Source organism: Anomalospiza imberbis, chromosome 2 (genome assembly GCF_031753505.1).
Source record: "Anomalospiza imberbis isolate Cuckoo-Finch-1a 21T00152 chromosome 2, ASM3175350v1, whole genome shotgun sequence".
Taxonomy (NCBI): domain Eukaryota; kingdom Metazoa; phylum Chordata; class Aves; order Passeriformes; family Viduidae; genus Anomalospiza; species Anomalospiza imberbis.
Genome location: NC_089682.1, coordinates 109479783 through 109500700, shown reverse-complemented (window position 1 = coordinate 109500700; position 20918 = coordinate 109479783). Strand labels below are relative to the sequence as shown.

At 44.3% G+C, this 20918-nt stretch overlaps 1 protein-coding gene across 3 annotated transcripts in view; it reads left to right on the top strand.

Moving 5' to 3' along the window:
* The first annotated feature begins 2707 nt into the window (after window positions 1–2707).
* Window positions 2708–20918, top strand: part of FGF14 (fibroblast growth factor 14) — a 377260-nt gene continuing 359049 nt past the window's right edge. The window contains exon 1 of one of the 3 annotated variants that reach the window (XM_068182551.1): window positions 2708–3440. In XM_068182551.1, the coding sequence (XP_068038652.1) occupies window positions 3233–3440 (208 nt within the window). In that variant the 5' untranslated portion in view covers window positions 2708–3232. The remainder of the gene's footprint in view (window positions 3441–20918) is intronic. The other 2 variants (XM_068182549.1, XM_068182553.1) reach the window with 2 other exon arrangements.

The following is a 20918-nucleotide window of genomic DNA, read 5'->3' as shown; positions in this document are numbered from 1 at the left end:
TGTAAGACCCTGTGCAATCAATAAGGATTTAGAAGCTCCAAAAAATAGCTTACCCATAGGTAGTAATCACTGTCCTTCTGAGATTCTCTAGGATGCACTGTGGTCTCCACCTGCAGCTCCGTAAGGATCTTGGTTTCGCATAGATCCAGAATCAGATCTTCCATGCCTGAATTTGCAAAATATCCTAGGGCATCTCAGATGGCTCTAGATGTCTAAGTTCTTTTTTTTTTTTTTTTTTTTTTTTTTTTGTGTGGGTTTTTGTTTTGGTTTTTTTTTCACATTAGGTCAACTCTTTTTTTCAAAAGGCTAATCTTTCCATGACTTTGACTTTACATAAAGAGGAATCCTGAAAAAAATTCTGCTCTTGCTCAGGTATTTCTTTGCAGGCCTGCCATGCTTTGGGGACCTTTTCAAGGGCATTAAGTTATCTGAGAGGCAAGGTGTGTATTTGTTGTCTCAATTGAAATAGGAAATTTCTGTTTCTGTTATAATTCTGATAAACCTTAAAATCATGTTACCACCATCAGAACTGGCTCCCTTGGGTTTCATAGCCACAACTGAACAATGATGAGATGCTACATAGAAGTTTTACTCTCATTTAGAAAGCAGGCAGTTACATGCTAGCCTGAGGGACATATATACCAATTACTTGGGTGGGAAACTGGTACATAACTTTTTGTTTTCCACAGATCACAGACTGCGCCCAGCTGCATATTGTTGGCTCCTGCGATCAAGAGAAGACAGACACAGACCTCAAATATTTTGGGAATACTCTAGATCAGTTTTATGTTTGTGGAGAGTTGTGACATATGAGCTACCATGAATAGCACAAGGGCTGTGGTGAACTCCCAGCCAGCTGGCTGCAAGGTGGCCGAGCCAGCTTGTCTTCCCTGCAGCCTGTGGAACATCCGCATGCCAGGCAGGACAGCGCATTAGCTCAACAGGCAGCACAGCCAAGGTGACAGAACAAGAGACCGAGCCACCTATTTGAAACAAGCAGTATCACCTCTGTGACCTTTGCCTCACTCTAATTTTTCTTACATTTAATCTATTGAGCTTTGTTTCTTTTTATTTTTACAAACTTGGATGCTCAGAGCTAGGAACTCTCCAAAGTTCTGCAATCTCCGTGGGCTACTTCTCACAATATAGCACTTCATTCCTATGTGTATTTCTTCATCTTTGTAAATAGGGTAATGATACTTAAATATAATGTAGATGAGGATCTAGTAACCGAGTATCTCATCTATATGTATAAATCCAGAATCTTATTGAAATTAAAACTGTTGGAAAAGTTCTCTTTCCTGGTGGGCTTTCTTTGTGCGCTGACCAAATGTTTACTATAAGCATTTCTCCCTGATGATAAGCAACAGATCCTGGCAAGGCAGAAAAAGCACACACACAAACCTCTGCATTTTTTATATTTTAGTCTTACACTTCCTTGAGCAATGACAGCTTCCATGGGTTCAGGAAAAAACACCAACATCTGACCATGTCTAGAGGAATGTGAATATTATTAGAGATTGCATATATGAAAGCAGTTTCCTGGTTCTTCCGGTTTGTACTCCGCTACTGGAAAAAGTGAATGGTCAAAGAGCAAACCTTTCTTCAAAATGGTAAAGATGATCATGAAGATATGGATTACTTTGGCAAAGAAGGAGAGAGAGAGATGGAGGAAAGGAAGAGGGAGTAGGAGAGGGAGCAGGAGAGGGAAAGGGAGAGGGAGTTGTTCATTGTCCGTCTGTGTTTTCCCACCTGCTTTCTCCTTCCATCCTCTTCTCAGCAGCTCATATTTTCACTACTACCTCATAGTATTTTCCTTCATTTGTTCATGCTCTCTGTCCTATCTCCCAACATCTTCCAGTATCCAAACAGTCGACAGAGCTTCTGAAGAAGAGAAAGAGAGAACATGGGCATCAACTTCCAGCTCTTCTAGTGCCGCTACTACCACGCGTGAGTGCAACCGCTCAGGGCTCGGCTGGTGCAGCCCGCCGGCAGAGGCCAGGGAGGGCTGGTGAAAGGGCAGCGCTCCCTGGGTGGGCCTATGGAGAGCCTTGACTGGCGCTGCCCAGGAGCCGATCCGTCTGCCCACGGCCGTGTTGTCAACTCGGCTGTGCAGCAGGTGCTTTGTGGAGCTGTGTTAGCCCTGCCTCTCTGGGGATTTGTGGTACTCGGAACCCCACTCCTGGCCCAGGACTCCACCGCTCATGGCATCATCACACGATGAGACATACGGTGCTTGCCTCTTCGGGGGCAACCCCCAGATCTCACCAGCACTCTCTAGGTCTGATGCCAGCAGGTTGCAGAGAGAAACACCCCTCTCGGGCTGATTTATTCAGTTCGCGACTGCGTTGGTCATTCCTGACCGCTGAGACCGTGGCATGGCCGAGACGGGCAAGAGCCACACTCGGGGGAGGGACAGATTTCAGGGGCCAGGGCACTTCGGGTGCGGGGAGCAGGGGGACGCGCTCGGCGGCCAGCCCCGGGGCAGCCCACCCGTGCTGCCCGCGGGCGGTGCCGGGCCGGGCCGGGCCGCACGTGGCTACGTGACGGCGATCGGGGCCGGCGGGGCTCGGCGGCTCCTCCTCCCCCGGCGCCCGCCGGCGACTGGGCGCCGAGGCTGCGGCGGGCGGCGCGGGGCGGGGGTGCTGCCTCCTGCGCGGCGGAGCGGGCGCAGCGGCAGCCGGGGCCGGAGGCGAGCGGCCCGCGCGGGCGAGGGCGGGCGGCGTCGCGGGGCGGCGGCGGGGGCTGCGGGGCATCGGCGGGGGCTGCGGGCGGGGTCCGCGCCCGCGGCCGGCAGCGGTCTCTGCGCCTCAGCCGGGCTTCGCCGGGTGCTGGCGGTGCGCTCTCCCGCCGCGGGGCTGCACAATGGCAGTCGTTCAGTAGGATGGATCCTGCCGTGGCTTTTGTTCTGCAGATCCACCCATCCTCCTAGCAGTCAAGTACCAGGCTATGGTTTTCTCTCTGGGGATCTTTCTTCCGCGTTTTGCCGGTGTCTCCGATGAGGTTTTGGCCTCGGCTGGGATTTCACTACCTTACTTTTCGTTTGGCTTCACGCTGAAAAAAGGGATTCCTTATATTTGCTCTCCACGCTTTTGGTTATAATCCACTGTTGGTCTAGGGGGAACAACCGTTCAGCCTGGCTGAAAAAAAAGCATCCGTTGAAAAGTCTCAAAGAAATATACCACGTGAGGAAAAAAAACTGGGAGAAGATCGGAATATAATCGCTTTTTCTATGATAAAACTGGTGCCCCTCTTCAGGAGAACTGATCTCAATTTATTATTATGCAACCACAAGGATCTCTTCTTTCTCAGGGTGTATAAGCTGCTGGATTGCTTTTCGCCCAAATCAATGTGGTTTCTTTGGAACATTTTCAGCAAAGGATCGCATATGCTGCAGTGTCTTTGTGGCAAGAGTCTTAAGAAAAACAAGAACCCAACTGGTAAGCAATCCATTGCAACGCGTTGTTTTTCTTTAATGCTACCCTGTCTGTTGCTCGCCGAGGCAGATCTGCAGTCCTGCTGAGGGGAGAAGGGGGGATATATCGAGGCCAGCACGGACATGCATGTGCATACGTATATAAATAAGCAAGGAGCGGTCTGTATTAGCTTCAGCCCCTGTCACCACCGAAAAGGGGTAAAAAAATAAAATCAAAGGCGACCCTCGCCCAGCCGGCATCTCCTAGTTCCTATGTGCTATTTCCAAGAAGGAAACTTTTACATCAGTACCCTTCTTGTGTGGAAGGCGGTGGAGCCCCCCCACTCCCGACCGCAGGAGCCCCCCAGTCAGTTTTGGGAAGAGGAGAGTGGCTCCCCTGTGCTTGTGTTAGCCGGCCCTGCCTGCGGTGGGTGAGTGTGCCGGGGCTCGGGTCCTGCACAGCACTTTCTGAATAGCTTGCAGTATGTCACCCCACACGCACACACACCCACCCACCGCCTCGCTCGGCTTTCTAAAGTCAAGCCAGACACCCCCTCCCGCGGCCTGGGGGCTCCCCGTTATCGCTCACCCTCGGCACTCAAGGCCAGGAGGGTGGAAGGTGGTGAGGAAAGGGGATGGACACTTTCTTGGGGCTTGCGCCCAGACGGCAACTCAGCCAGTTATGCCGAGTGGCAGCAGCGGCACCGCCGGGTTGGCTGTGCCGCTCCTCCGCCTCTCGCTGCCGGGATGACCCCTCTGTGCCACACACCGGTGTCTCTGCGTCCGTCTCTATGCCTGACAGCCAGGATCATGCGCTTCGGTTCAGCCCGGCTCCGAGGGGGAAACTTGCAGTACATTACATAAGAAATGCAAATGCAGGTGCTCTGGGCTGCCTGGTCCCTGGGGGTCACGCTGCTGCTGTTGCATCCCTCTTGCTCGGGGCGTCCGTGCGGCCAAGCCTCCGGCTTGGCGAGCAAGGTGGGCGAGAAGGGATGCTCGGCGGGCGGGGGAGCCCGGAGCTTTTCTGGGGAAATACCGGTCCTTCCCGCCGGCCTCTGGTCCCCTACGCTGCCTTGCTCGTTCACCCCGGCCGGCAGGTTGTCTGCAAGCACTTGCGTGCCTGGGGAGGCGAGAGCCGCCGGAGCCCGGGCTGCGAGGGGAAGGATGCCGTGTGTGCGCGCTGGTGTGTGTGTGCCGGCTGCCCTGCAGTGGCAGCTCCCGAGCAGGAGGCTCCTGACGCTGGCACTGCAGTGTAGTAGATCATAGGCTCTCGTTGCCTGACACCCCAACATCAACAACCAGCAGCCCTGGCAGCCCGCACCCCTCTCCTTAAAGGCAGCCAGGCTGCCGGCTGCTGCTTTGCTCAGCCCAGGTCCGGTGCAGAGTCGAGGTGGGCACCTCGGCGGATTTACCCTTCCCCGCCCCCGGCTTCCGTTTGCCAGCTCGTCTCGCCCCTTTCCCCCCCGCCGCTGCCGCAGCAGTGAAAAGCAGCCACTTAGCATACCAAAGAGGCTGAAATGCCCCGCCGGAGGCTGCGCTCAGCCTCCCGCAAAGCGCCCTTCGCTTCACTCGTCCCTTAGTACTGCAGCCAGCCGGGGGCCACTTCCTAGCCGTGTGCCCCTCCGGGCGTGATGGGCCAGACAGGGTCAGGACGGCCGCCCACCTTCTCGCAGCCTCCGGGGCTGCCCCTCTCCGCCTGCCCGGCCCACCCACGCAGGGGCCGTGGGTGAGAGAGCGGGCAGACCGGGGGGACAGAGCAGAGCGGCGGCGTGGCCCTGCCTGCCCTGCCCTGCCCTGCCCGCTGCCGTCGCTCCCCAGCCCCCGAGGGTGGCCGGCTCCAGCGCCGTGGTGCTCTGGACAAGACGCGATGCTCATGAGGAGGGGATTTGGAGTGGGGCGACAGGGGGAGGAAGAGGACTGGTGGTTTCTAGGCCTTTCAGTTTGCATACCGGGGGGTGAGGCGTATGCCCCTCCACACACACACTCTCTGGTCCACCCCTAAAGATTCGTGTCCTTTTCTTGCGGAGGGCAGGTGTCAAGACATCGGCCCCTGAAGCCGAGTTGTGTCCCTCGAAGTGCCAGACAACCGCGGCACAGCTTTCCACCTCCCCGGAGACTTTGCCGCACTCACCTACTCCTTCTGCATGGGACGAGTGGATTTGGCTGGCAGGAGCGGCACCACCCCCGCTGCCACCCTGCCTGCGAATGGCTGCACTGCCCGAGGAGGGCTGACCCCCTCCTCTGAAGGAGCGTGGGGAGCACGTCTAAGTCAGTGAGGTGGGCGGCGGGTGGGAGCGGGCTAACGCGCGGAGTGGGGCCCTGGCGGGTGCTCCCGCTCTGGCCAGGTCCGCGGTCTCGCTGTCCGCCCGCACAGTCTGCGCTGCTCCGCTCCGCTCCGACTTGATCCCGTCAGAGCAGCCGGGACGCCGAGCCCGGCCGAGCCGCACGCCCCGTCCTGGCACTCTGCTCCGGGAGCGCCGAATTGCGGCTGTCTGTCTGAGGAGGCTAATAATCCGCTTGGCCGGATTAGCTGGTAGCTCGGTCACAGGCGCTGTTGCTCTGACGGCAGATCATCTCCTCTCAGGCTGGGGTCACCCGCGGGAGCGCAGGGAGCCGGTGCTGCGATGCCCGTCCCCGCCTGGTGCCCCCGGGCCGTGGGGCTCCCCCTCTGCGGCAGCTCGCAGACCCCCATCCCCGCTGCGGCACGGGGCGCCGCTACCGGCCCCGGCCCGCTTTCCCCGCTAAACTTTTCGGGAGCCGCTGGGTTTTTCAGTCTCAAAAGTCATCAAATGAGCGAGCATCTGCCGCTGATCCAACCGTGCAGAAAATCCAGCAGGTTAGGCAAGTAACGCTGGCTGTAATTGCAGTTTATTTAGCTATTTTCGGCCTGCTGCACTTTTTTTTTTTTTTTTTTTTTCCTTTTGTCCCTTCCGAGAGCTGGCTGGTCTGTTTCCAGAAATGGGACTGGGTGGCTTCTTTCCAAATGTTCTCTGCCTTGCGTTTTCTCCCCACCGCTGGCTGCAGCCCCCCCTCCATGTGCGGACCCCCTCCCGGGCTCCCCTGCCGTCCCCGGGAGCCTCGCCCCACCGCCACCGGTAACCGGCACCGGCTGGAGCTCCAGAGACGGGGGGCAAGTGCGGCAGGGAGGGATGGGGTGTCCGAAGGGCTGTGTGTAAGTCTCTGGCAGGGTTGCATCAGGAGGCTTTGGTTTTATGGTTGGCTGAAACCCCTTGGTTTCAGATTTGATATCCTCGATAGAGGAGCTGCGTTTGATTGCTGCTGTTATTTACCTCTTCACATTTCTTCATGAGGAGAAAAACTTTGGGAATCAATAGGTGTGGCTGTGTTTTCAGCTACTGAATATTTTTGAATGTTCCTCAGTTTAATGGTGCTACAATCAGTGAATCCCCTCATATCTGCAGTTTTCTGTCTCTCGTGAAAATGTTTGCCCTGTGTCAGGTTCCCTGGGCCTCACTTGCTTTTGCAATTATTTCTGTCTAACTCTGCCCTTCGTGCTTATCGTACACACAGAGAAGACTTTAAAAAGTGCAAGAACAAAGGGACTTTTTCTCACAAATAGTTAAAAACTGCTCCAAACCATAAGTCCCAAACCAGGGCTTGTTAAGATACGGTCCTCCTGGCTTTCCCACCACTATCCCCAGCCTCCAAACTGGGTATTTTCAGCTAGGGAATGGCAAAGTCAGGGGAGAATTTGGGGCCTGAGGAGAAGGGGGAAAGGAGATTATCTCTGGTTGCTTTTTGAAGCAAGTCCAGCAAGTGAATAGATTTTTTTTACCCAGTGGCAACTGTTTGGGTGCCCACGGGAGCTGTGTTGGCTGGAGTACTAGATGCCCCCATGGCGGGAATTGCTATCACATTTCACTCCTGGTGGCAGCCCAACAGACAGAGGATGGATCAGGTTTCCTCTCCATTCACTTCCAAGGAGAAGCATCTCTCCAACACAGTCAGGGATGTTGACAGGAGAGTAGATGGCAATTGACATTACTATAAATACATTACTGATGGAGGATTTAATTTAGGAAATTAGTATCAATCTCACATCAATTTCAAATACAAAACCTGTTTTTAAAACAGTAAGTCTGAAATCCAGGCTGCAGCTGAACTGGAATCTTTGCATAGTCCCATGTTAATTTCCTACTCCATAAAATAGCTTGTCTGGTATTTCCTGGTTGCTAATAATTTTGAAAAAGTTTCTAAGCACAGCCATGTGAGGATCTGTTCGAAATGGAAGCTTGTGTCCTGCCCATAAAATATATAGTAGGTATGTGTCTTTATCTGAATTCTGAAAAAATTTGGCCTCCCCACTGCTTTCCTTACTCACAAAAAGCAAACCTCCCACCAAAAGACAAAGACAGTAAGAGTTGTGGGATCAGGTCCTTGAAGTTTCTTCCATGTAGGTCCGAAAAGCAGCTCTGACTGCTTAAATACCGTAATTCCTGTAGTGGGAATTGAGGCATGGTCTGTTTCTCTTGCTCAAATGTAAAACTGCCTATTTACATGTATTTCACCTATTGAAGTTTTGTCCTCTCTGGAATACATTTCCCGAATTTATACAAATTTAATTATTCTTGATCAAATTAAATTGCATACTCTACTCATTAAGGGGTGAAATTTATGCCTGCTCATGCGTCTCCCTACTGTAATAAAATGTTTGCACCTAGTTCAATGTCTGCTAATGACAGGCTATTTATAAATGAATTCAAATATAAAAAGGATGACTTAGGCTTAAGGAAAATACAAAAAATATATTTGCAGATATCATTGGTTTAAATATTTATGTGTATGAATTTTTCATTTGAGCTTTATGTTTATTCTACTTAACCTTCTTGGATTATATTAAGTATATTAATTTTAAGCTAAAATTCCTATTGACTTCAAATCTAAAAAAGGAGTGATTTAGACGTTCAAAATTTGTCCCTTTGTAAAGATTTTCTGTCCAATAAATGCCTGTAAAAATATAATCTGGAGATGAGAGAGTTGCTTGAAATTGGAAACCAGTTTTTCAAGAGGACTTCATAAATCTAGGGAAATGGGAATTGGGCCCTTACACTGACTCTGAGGGTGCATTTTGTAGCTGGTGGGGTCACTACTGAGGTTTTCACGGGAACAGTCAACATTTAGGATAAAATCCTCTGTGTCTAGGTTGCAAATGGATAAATGAAGTAGTTGTGTGCAGATTAAACGGAATATTTACAGATGTTTGCCAAATGTGCCTCCAAACAGTAAGTCCTGCTGGAGTATGTTTCACTCAGTCAAGGAAGATCTTGTTGCTTGGGGAGCAGTGATTTGTTTCTATACCTAGTTCTGGTTTAGATGGCTTTTGTGATTTTGGACACACTATTACTTACCTATGCCTTCCCTTCCTGCTTGTTAGAAGTTGTAGGCAATGTCTGAACATTGCACAAGTGTGCTGTTGGTCCTTTTGTTTGTTTTTCACGTTTCACTGAATGATAGCTTTTCAAAGATAAATTACTAGTTTACTGAAAAACTCGCTGAGTAACAAAACATCGAGCGATCATAAAACTTTACAATCTCTGTTGTGAAAAAAAATTGCTGAGATGTAGCATGTGGCTTGATGTACAATTAATGTATTCCAAGGGCTACTTGCCACTGCACAGAAAGAGTTTATATGTGCATAGCGTAGCAGAACAGTTTACTTGGGAATAAACTTTGTCAGAATGCACTCAAGTTTAGTTCAGGAAGAGCCTCCTTCTTGCACAGTGTGCTTCTATTGTCACAGCAAGTTAAGCCTGGAAGAAAATCTTTTCATTGGAGACCGTATAATAAAATGCTTAAAACAGTATATTCATCTTCAGACTGGCTATAAAAAATATATTTATTGTGTTCTTGAAGTGGATCCTTAGAGTAGATCCGTGCAGAAGTACTGAAAATAATAATTCCGAAGGGAACTGATGGTGTTTGGCACCATGATGGACTGATCACATACCAAGCAAAATGTGATATATACTTTTTAATATACTTTTTAATATACTTTGTAGCAAAGAAAAGTAGTGTGTGAATAATTAGCAAACCTGCTATCTAAAACAGGAGCATACTGACTCTGAGGAAGAACTTTTTGAGGCCAAAACCTCAAAAATCATTAAGTGAAATGCATTTAATGGATACATGGAATGCAGGTTTGGTGTATTTGTAGCATATGTTAGAAGCATTCATGTTAAATAGTAGCAAGGAAAATAAAAAGTTGGTGATGAAACTGCATCGAGAAGTCAGAATAATAATATCTGTAGTAATATTCAATGCACAAGCCAGATTAATAACACCTTCTGCAGTAAAATTCAATGACTAGTTTAGGTACCATACTGGGGTGAACATAATCAACACTTTAATAGTTTTTGAGTTAATACTGAATGGTTGTGTGGGTCAACTAACAATAGGTAGCACATAGTTACTGGCAGAAATTGTTAGTCTAATTTTAATATTTGTATTTTATCTTTTCACTCTGACACCTGCTTATTTGACTTTGAATTGGAAAAGGCATGATGAATTGCACTGAACAAGTTTAGCACTTGCATACAGTAGGCACTGTCTTGGAAATTACTTTGCTTAATCTTTTTGTGGCACTAAAATGAACCTGGTCCGATCAGAAGGTAAAATCAAACCAAGGTTAAACATTTTAATTCCATTGGAATTTTTTGTCTTTTGCTTAAGGACAGTGATAGAAATAAACTGTAATCCTCTATGAAAACATTGTTCTATGGAGATTCCCAAAAGGCCTGTATTTTACTGAGCTGAGAGAAGAATATACTTCACTTTTCACTGACATTCATTGTGTCATCCATGTTTTTTTGTGTATGGCTTTGTCGTCTATAAAGACAAGAACATAGTGAGGATACAGAATGTGCAGGATTTGTGCCTTAGTTGTTGATCTTGTCCTGTCTTCATCTCTGAGCATTAGGTGGTGCAAGAAAAAAATGCAAGACATGGGCAAATCCTTGGGTTTGATCCTTCCCCTCATCTGTCCTCTCAGTTTTCAGCTGTCACTGGACTGTGAAGTTGGAGCTTGTATTCAGGTAACTGTGTGTAGTAGCTTCTGAAAGAGCTACACAACTTCAGTTATCAAACAGCATTTCTATTTTGGGCATCAAAAAACTTTGCATGGCAGTGAGCTCTACATAACCATGTGCTGTGTGGAAGGATGTGGAGGGGTTTGCACTTTCTGTGGGTACTCCTTGGTTCTTCTGTTGAAAAACAGAGGCTAACATTGCTATTCCTGCTCCATGTTTGTGATTATTGATTATGGAGGTCTTTTCAGGTGAAAAGCACTTTCATGGTGCTTTTTCCTTCCTTGAACTGTCCTGAAATCCTGGACATTTCTATCATCTTGGTTCCTATACAGTATAACTTGCCTTTGCTGAGGGTATGGGATACTTTGGCTTAGGAGAACAAAAATTAGGTAGCAGCTGACACATCCTTTGCATGTGCTGCTTTCATCCAGCTAAAAGAATTTAATTTCTATGGATTTTCTAGGCCTATGGGATAAGGAAGTATCTCCTGAAAAGGGCATGTTTTCACAATGTCCTTTCTCTTGAGGGAACAAGTGGAATATTACCATCTTGAAGAAGTTTTTAAAGAATTAAGCTCTAGTGTGATTGAAAACTAGAATTTCGTACCATTGTTGAATGGTTTGAACAGGAGAGACAGCTTGCGTATAAAAGCAGACTTCTGTTTATATATAAATCTCTTGCTTCTTACCAGTGCTAGCAAAGGAAATATACAGAAAATTCATTGCCCTTTAATGAAGTTTGAGACTGAAATGCTAATTTAAAGAAGGCAAGTTTGCCAGATTTGTTACTCTTTCAGTAAATGTATTTCTAAGCATGTCCCTCTACAGTCAAACAAAATGTCCAGATTAAACAGTTCCCAGTTCATGCTTCTCATTAAAGAAGTGTACTATAGAGCACTACAATTGCTCAGTAGTTTCTACACATATCACTCTTTGCTATATAGGTACATTTATTGACGTTGAACGAGATGAACTACCAGTGCAAAACATAGTGGAAAATACATTAAAAAAAAAAAAAGGATGTAGGAAAAGATGTGGAAAAATTATAGCTCAGGGAAATGCTTAAAAAAATCAGTTAAATCATTAATACAGTAGTATCTTATAGAGTAACCTATCAGGAATATCTTAATGAGGATTAAATTAATAATAGTCCCTATTAATTTGTAGTACTTATGACACAAAGAGCCACTTTACAATTCTGATTTTCTTGGAACTGGAAATTGCAAGTCAAACCCAGACAACTAATAGTTCCTGAGAAACTGAACCTACCTGTGATATAGGCAGATTATCTCACAAGAAGATCAACTGATCTCAAATGTGAACTACCTTTAGAATGTCTAAAACCCAGGTGCAATTTTTTGGCTTGGACTGTTTCACTAAAATCCATATTTTAAAGTAGCACTAACAGGTGGATTAAAATTTGTAAAGCTTTGCACCCCTGAGAGAGTTCTTCCTAGTCACTTGTTGTTTTAAATCCTTTTTTTCTTTTTTTTTGTGTCTGTGTCTATGTGAAGGAGACTTTGTGCTTCAGAAACTCTGGTTACACAGAGTTTCATAACCAACATTTTCTAGTCTCCTGGTTTTACTCAGACATTTATTTTCTCTGTGAATATGACCTTGATCCATCCCAAACTCTGTCATCTCTATTATAGCCTCTCACATCTCTGAGTTTTTCCACCTTCTCCTTGTGCAAGCATCTCACCTCTTTACTTTGGATGAGGTGTTTGAGGAAAATTAGCCCTTAATTGTATTTCTTTCAGATATTTTTAAGTCATCTCCACCACTTTGAATAATTGGCTAGTGACCATGAGCAGAACAACTGCACAGGCTTATTTTATTAATGATATAATAGGTATTTAGGATGGATGAAGGGTAGGCTGATCGACAAGCCTTTTTTTTTTTTTATTGGGCATGAGCTTTATGCGTTGTTGTTTTCCCACTTGCTGCTAATTTACAATTGCAGAACAATAGCAGAAGTAAAGAAATGCAGAGTCTGTGATTGATTAGGAAAAGACAGGAAAATCAGCAAGAGGACTTAGAAGACCTAATTACAAATGTTATCCATTTCACTTGTTTTGAGGATCATTTGAGGATAATACTTGCTTGAGGATAAAATGGTTTGTGTGGGATTCTGCTGTTTAAGCTGAACTCAGCATCCAGGGAATTTTTTTGGATATTATTGCTGAGCATTTCTTATCTGTGTTGGTAGGGGGTTGGTTCCAGGTCCTGGCTTTGTCTGTTCACTTAGGTGCTGTATATCTCCCTGAAGCTTGTGGCCATGGCACAAGCAGAGGAGATCCCAGAGAACTGCAAAACCTGTGTGGATGCAAGGTCCCCATATGTCCATACCCTCAGCAGGGTACAGACAGAGTAAGCCTGTGGTTTGGATCTTGCTCCCTTTTGATTCACCTTGTTAACCTTTGAGGCCACTTTTGATAGCCTAGTTTAGAGACATTATTGTATGAGAGGATTGTAACATGCCCCTTCAGTGCTACATGCTCCAGGGTTTCTGCGTACCAGGGACATCAGTAGCAGAGCCAGTGACTATGTGTCACTAAACCCTGTGTTCTGAACTGCTGAGCTCTGGCTATATGCACAAAGTTTTGAAACATGGCATGGATGGGTTCTCTTACCTTTGAAATTTGTAGCATGGTTTCTTCTATGGAACAGGGTATCTGAAAGCAGTATGAGATTATTTTAGAGCAAATAAGACATTACGTAGTGTATGTATGGAAAAACCACACTTTTTGAAGGTGATCTTACTTTGTTTTCAAACTGGACTTTAAACTCAGATAATGTTTGTGGAAGAGTGAAAATATAGGAGAAAAAACCTGTTGTAGTTTCCTATATTATACATATCTGGGTAAAATAAATAAGTTTATTCACAGAGAAATTTGAGAAATAGGAGAAATTTGAGAAATAGGAAAAATTTGAACCAAAGAAGTGGGAACAGAGGAATTGTGATTTTCTGTTCTAGTGTCTTTCCTCATTTTGATTCATCTTTGCAGTTTATATGAAATTATGTATCTGAAGCATTACTGACATGAAGTGGAGATGGATCCAGTGATTTTTGTGCCACAGTAAGACATTCTCTCCTGACTGAAAGTTTTCTGTGAAAGCATGTCTTTGAAGACATCAGCTCTCTTAGCCCTTCAACATCATGGATGTTGATTTTGACCATTTCCATACACCACTGATGAAAACACTCTCTAAGGGGTTCCTCACGATAGTTACATAAATATGGCACTCTCATTATAAATATATTTCGTTAAGCGAAATGAGTAAAAAAATTGAACATAAGTATATAAAGGTGAGTATCATGGTAGTTTTAACTGTGGTGTTATTAAGTTTCTCTTAGATGCTGTATGAGAATGATTTCATTCCAGTTGTGCTAGCTGCCATTGAATGAAAGTGGAGGTTGAAGTTTTGGACCTTATAACAAAAGCAGTAGTAAGCTGTACATTGTACAGTCTGGGTTAAAATATTTTTTTAAAAGTATCAAAAGTAACAGCAAAACAAAGGCTTGTTATGTTTTCTGGAGCTCCTTTTCATTGGATTTCAGTGGCTGTCTGGAGTAACTGTGGTCTTGGTTGGCTGCCAAAAAGAACACCTGCTAATAGATTTAAGACAGAAGATGAGGAGAAGATAAATACTAAGCCCTTGTAGTCATATATGTAGGTTAGGAATTTGGGGGTGGAACTCGCTGAAGTTAGAACAAAAGTAAGCCAGAATGTGATGTTAGTACATTAGATATCTAGAGGTTTTATCAGGGGCTATGTGGATGATACATGAATAGTGTGGGATGCTCTCTCTCCCACTTATTCTCAGAGGGAGATGAAAAACCAGAATGACAAAAGAAATTATAAAGTAAATAATGAAGGGATTAAAAGAGTCTCTAGTCATTTAGACAGGTTAGTGATAGAGAGTTCTACAGGCATGCAGAATTTAGAAATTGTTGAAGCTATTTATCAATTGAAGAGCAAATAGATCTGAAATTTAAGGTCTTTTTCATGGAAAACATCTATTTCTATAAGTGTTTCTTTCCAAGGACATAGAGTTTTATATTTGAGAGTCTAGCTTCACTCAATTTATCCCATTTATAGCTATCTTGCTAAAGGTGAGATATCCTTGTAAACATTACTTTTCTATTATAAATTAAGGTGCTCCCATACTCCCCTGAGTCTACCAGCTGTCCCTGCCCAGCTCTGGAAAAGTGGCCTCCAGGATGACCTTAGGCCATGTGTCCAGGGCCTCCTGCCTTCCTGCTGTCATGTGGATGCCCTGAGAGCCTCCTGCCTGGCTGCCCTTGATGCTTTGGACCTGCATGGGCATGTGGAGTCCTGCGTGTGCTGCAGCTGCCTGGGCTGAGACCTGCTGCCTCCCCTGCAGGAGAGATGATGGCGCAGGAGTCGGCCCCTGAGGGTGGCCCTCAAGCTAAACTGAAGCAGCCTGTGTAGTTGCCACAGCAACTGCTGGGGAGAGGAAATGTATTATCCCACTCCAAACTGTTTTACAGCACAACTTTTAAAATGCAGAATACGTACTTCCATGGATCTTATGCTGTGTAAATCTTTGTGCAAGACACCGTGTCCTGGGTGGTATGAACTGTAGAAGAAGGCACTAGAGGTTCAGTATGAATTTGCATTTTTCTTCCAATAGCTTATTAAGTTCACAGTCAAACAGGTAAGAATGTTGGGTGCCGTTCAGTCCTTGAAGATGACCACAAATCTGCATCAGAAAGTGTACACTGGAGATCTTCAAGTAACTTCAAAGGGAAAGCCAGTCTCTTCTTCTCATCAACAGATGGCAAATCAGAATTGTGAGTAAGAACTGCCCACCTTCAGTTTGGCATTGATATCATTCTCCCACCTTAAACTCCTCCTAGTTGTTCAGGAACATAAGACTGAATTTATATTGCTTAATTAAAAAGGGCCAGGGATTGATCCAAGTCCAAATGGCTCTGGCTGGCTCATGTCCACACCACTTACAGTTACCACCCTGCCTGGCAGATGAGATTGGAGAGAGCTTGCTGAGGTGGTGCCTGGGTCTTAAGGAAGAGTGTGGATGACTAGGGCTCTAGCACTTCTTTAATTTAACAATCTGAACACAGCCAAAGAAGATCAGAAAAAGCCTTTCACTCCCAGTGAGGAAAGTTAAGGCAAGCTCTGCTTGTAGAGGTTTACTTGTGCCCCCAGCTTCAGAGAGAAACTCTACCTGGACTAATAACAGCTTAACAGTATCCTGGACCAGCTAAGGGGTTATTAAATCTTCTATAAAGTGGATGAATCCCAGGTTCATCCGTTGAGGAAGGAGTACCTAGAAAGGGGCTTCCTATGGGCCTTGGTTAACCTTGTGCAAAGCTGGTGGAGGAAGGAGAGCAGAGTATACATGCTTCCAAGCAAGTCTGGCAGCTGAGCAGCAGAGACCTGAGTCTGCAGGGAATTAATCATAACGAGTTTCTGAGGAGGATGAACCATTCAGGAAGGAAAGCTCAATCTTGCTGGGGAAAGGAACATATCTCCTCTTTTTTCTCTCTTTCACAAGAAGAAGATTGAGTTCTAGGGTAAGGAAGAGCTGAAGGACAGGAAATTTCCTCCGTCTCTGGATAAAATCTTTTTTCTTCTGCTTCACTGTCTTGTACTTCCTTTCCTTCTCACTGGCATTATTTGGGATCATCCCTTCATTTGGGTGTGAGCATGTGCAACAAAACTTGTCAGCACTTTCAGTCATCTCAGTAACCCGTTGTTTTACTGCACACCCACTTTCTATTTCCTGAGCTACATAGGCATCAACCTGAATTGTTGCTGCACGTACTTCTTGATCTTCCTTTAAAGGATATGTATTTCTCCCTACATGGCCACCAGTTGCTCTCTTCCCTTATATAGTTGTGAGGAGATGAGTAAAGAAATAGTTTTTTTCTGATTATTGAGGCTTTAAATATGTTGGCAGACTAAATCTGGTCACAGTCTGTGAATTTAAAGGGTTTGGCTTATAGTCTGACAATATGGTCCAGAATATTTGTGTGTTTTTCTTAAAGTAATGAAAATTAGACATCATAAAGCAGTTTGCATTTGAATTTTTGCTGGGAGGAGGTTTTAAAAATATTTTTAGGGAAAATCAGTTTGTGGCACTTGGAATCCTTTGATTCTTCTCTGTGAGGATGCACTGGGTATATTTACTCTTGCATTTAATGCTAACTGTGAAAAGATAGAATGTAAGCAGTAAATTTTTCTTTTTTCATCAGTCCATTGAAGACCCCTTAAGGTGTCTGTTCCTTTACAAGTTGAATATCTGAAAAAACCCAAGTGACACTGCTTGATCTGGGGCTAAGAAGGGTGTTGCATTTAACAGAGATTTTTATGTTTCCATTGCTTACAATAAAAGCAGTTATGAAAAGCTCTTATGATGGGACACAATTATGTTTTGCATTAACATAAAGCACAGTGGGGGGCTGTATTCAGCTTGTTAGCTTGTTAGAAAAAGCTGGGATTTCTGAAACTCTTCTAAACACCCTGAATTTGGAATTCAAGTCAATTCTTCTAAGCCAGTGAAGTCTTCACTGGCTTAGAAGAGTAATAAAAGACTTTCAGTATAAACACTTCTCAATATAAACACTTTCAGTATAACCACTTCTCAGTGTATTAGATATCTTGAAACTGCTTCTTCTGTTAGTAGAACATTAACGTAGCATGTCTAGGACTTTTCATATGGCTTGGCAATTAACACAACTTGGGCCAAACTAACTGCATTGAGGTTCTTTTCAAGAGTGAAAGTACCTTATTTTCAGTCCAAGTTCTAGGCTGGAGAAATTAAGTTTTTTGGTGTCTCTGCATCTATAGTGCTTTTCCCTTTTATCATGCTAATTGAAAGCACTGTCTTTAATCCTTCTTCTAGGAAGTTTCTTGCTATTTGCCTTACATGGCAGTGCTCCACTGTCATATTCAGGTCATCAAAGACTTCCAAAGATGTGTTTTACAGGAGGATAAAGGAAGCATTCTCTCCATGGCCAGAACATGGGACCATTCCTGTGGTGGTAAAAAAAAAAAAGTTTTTGGCCTTGGCACGCTGCTTTGGGTTTTTAAAATCTGGCTAGATTTAAATACTCAAATCCTTTCTTGTTAATCCACTACTCCATGGCTTTTCTAAAGAAAGGTTTCTGTTTCTGTGAAAGACAAAAATTTTCTTGTACAGATTAAATAGTTCCGTCCTTAATCTGCTATTACTTGAATGACTCTTACGACATCAGATTCAGCCTGCTTCATTTTCTTGTCATTTTATCTTACAGTGACTAATTTGCAGAACAAGCATACCTCCCCCTGTCTGTGCTCAAGGGCATTAACTAATCTAGTTAACAAACTAATCTAGGTCTAGAGAAAGCAAATAGAACAAGCAGCAAATGAACAGCGAGACTGAACAACAATTTCCTTCCATGTGGATGTGGTTCTCTTGGATTTTCCTCTAGAGGGAACTGAGCTTTTTCTCAGAATCCCAAAGTTTTTGGTTTTGTCATTGCCCAGTTAGGTACAGGCAATAGTGAAAACCAGAACAAATTGGAGGTTACACAAATAAATTTCAGACGTCTCAATGTGTCTTCAATGAAGGACCTCAAAGCAAATTTATTAAATGAAAGGCTGACTTGGCAGGAAGTTCTAATCCTTTTGAAAAATACTTCTAAAAAAAGGAATATCAGAGAATGAAAGTTCAAACTGCCTACATTGCAGTTTACAAATTAGTAAGCAAGTCACCTGGTAGTCTCCTTGTCTCTGGTAGATGGCACTAATATTTTCTCCTTCAGGGGTAAGTACAGTACCCTAAGTCCCTGACAAAGTGCTACCATTTTTTAAAAATTTTTTTGTTTGTTTGATTTTGGTTTTTGGGTTTTGTTTGTTTGCTTGTTTTTAATCCAGCACAGAAAGATCTGTCTAGTATAGAAATATGTGACAATGGTAGGTCTTAGCTGTACTTTTTAAAGAATAGTTCTACAAATATTCATTCTTTTGAGGTTAGATATAGTGGTGAGTATACAGAGCTTCTGAAAGAGCACTGGTGGAAAGGCCAGTAAGTAAAATGCTGCCCAGTAGACTGCAATACTCAATAATTATGACGTAAAGGTACATCATGGAAACAAAATATAGCAATTCTTGCTTTAAGTTCCTAGATATTTACCTAGGAGGGCAGTTAAGCCAAAAAACTCTATTATCTTAATGTGGTACCCTCTGCAAGTCTGTGCTAAGCCTTTTGAACTGAGAATACACTCAAAACAGGCAGCTGGGGTAGTGAAACTGTTTTCTGGAGTGTTTATAGGAACAAATTATATTCAATTTGTTTAAATTAGTGGTGAGGAGTTCTACATTAACCATTGTCTTAGTGCTAGTAAGTAGGAGTGTCTGGAATGTGGCACTTTGCATACTCAACTTGTTTCTGCACTTTCAACACACCCAGTGCTTTCATAACAAGAGGATGGAGCTGAATCTTTTCTGCTCAGATATTTTTACAAGCTCTTATATTTTTCTGTTTTGTTCTGGGCAAATTGTTACTACTCTTTCTACAAGATAATTAATTAGCTGTTGCTCCTGTATTTCCTGTAATAACCCTATTAAAAGGCACCATTTCTGTCAGACCATCCCATAGCTAATGACTGGGCAGATTGTTCTTGCTCCTAGATGCAGTTACCTAATTAGAGATTATCCTCTTACACAGCACTTTAAGCTGTATTTCCTTTTCTTAGCCCACAGAGAACACAGAATCACAGAACAGTTGGGGTTGGAAGGGACCTCTGGAGATCATCTAACTCCCCTGCTAAAACAGGGTCTTTTAGAGTGGATTGCACAGGATCACGTCCAGTCAGGTTTTGAATACCTCCGGAGATGGAGACATGAGCACCGGAAAATTATTTTTGCCAGTGCTGTGATCTCTACGGAGTCCATCTACTTATTTTCCTCCTTCTGCTTTCATCTCTCTCCCCATCCTCCTTTCAGACAAATTTATTAGAGAAAGAGTGAAAATCCTGCTTTGCGGCACTGAGTGGGGAGATTTTTCCACCTGGGGATGGATTTGTAGCAAACTTTCCTCACCACTCTCTCTGCTTCTGTGGGTACAGTACAAAGCTCCTGTCAGTTCACGTCCTTTGCTGTAGTGCAGAGCCTCAGCAGCATTGTGTGTTTCCCTGTATTTTAAACTGTAATGGATTTAAAGAAGCCTGAGAGCTTGGACACTTCTGCTGTGCTCCATAAGACAGCTCATGGCCTTGCTCCTGTTCTCCTTTAGTGCCGAGAAGAAGTAACCAGTGGCAGCTTTCAACACCTTAGTTACAGTGACCATCTTTGGAGCACAGTGTGTGGCCCCATCACCTGATGAGTTTCAGCATGGAGATGTTTCCTAACAGGAGAAGCCTTTTCCTTAAGAGTGAAGAGATTTTGAACTTTGAGTTTATGGTACTCTGGGGCAAATACTGCCCTTCTGAGAGCAAGATCCACTCAGAACAAATTAGGGTGTATTTGAATAACAGATGGGAAGGGAAAAGGCTCCTGAAGTTTCTATAGAGAGACCACAAGATCTGCTCACTGTACCATCCAGCCTGTGTGCAGAGGGATTTGTGTGAATGGAGTAGAGGGAGGAAAGAACAAAGCCTGTAAATCCGCTGGTAGGCAGACGTTCAGCAAAGGAGCTTCACATGTTGTGGCTGAGAATCAAAATTTTTGGGTCTTGTTACTGGAAGTTCTCTTCTTCAAAGCATGATAAAAAGAATTGGTTTTTGTTTTATTATAAAGAGCCCTTCTTTTCTTATGTATACTATACTGACAGTATTCACTGTATATTCCTCTTCATTCCTGCTCTTCTCTGCTCATGGGTACCATGAGACTGCTAATACTTACTAAAGGATATTTTTTTTGGTTCTTTTTCATCATGCAGCAGCCATTTCAGTTGTGTCCACTCAACTTTGCTTCATTTTTGGCAATATTGTAATGAAGATTTGAGAAGATAATGTCTAAACAGAAGCCAATTAGTCATATTTATGATGGATGTTCAAAGAGCTCTTAGAGAACAATTTTGTTATTACTTCCCTGATATTTCATAGTTTGGCATGTACAAAAAAGCTTCAAGGATTTTTTAGTGGATGCTGGTTCAATTAGATTTTGGGCTTTTTTGCAGGCAATTTTTAGTTCAAATATTCTAGTGATAATCTGAGAAATAAATAGGTTAATACATTATACCAATTCTCATTCTGTTGTTAACAGATCTCAAAATGTTCTTAAAGGTATGGTGTATTGCTAACGGTGGGATAAGGCTCATCGCCTAGTTGGTGTATCAAGGAATATCAACTGTGTTACAAAAATTTCCATTTGTTTGGGAGCTTTCAGCTTCAGACCAAAGGTCTTTTAAATAAGTGTGAACATTCCCCTTGACTTGATGAGTCTTGGGGAGAAAATTTCCCTATGATTATTTAATGAATGGGAT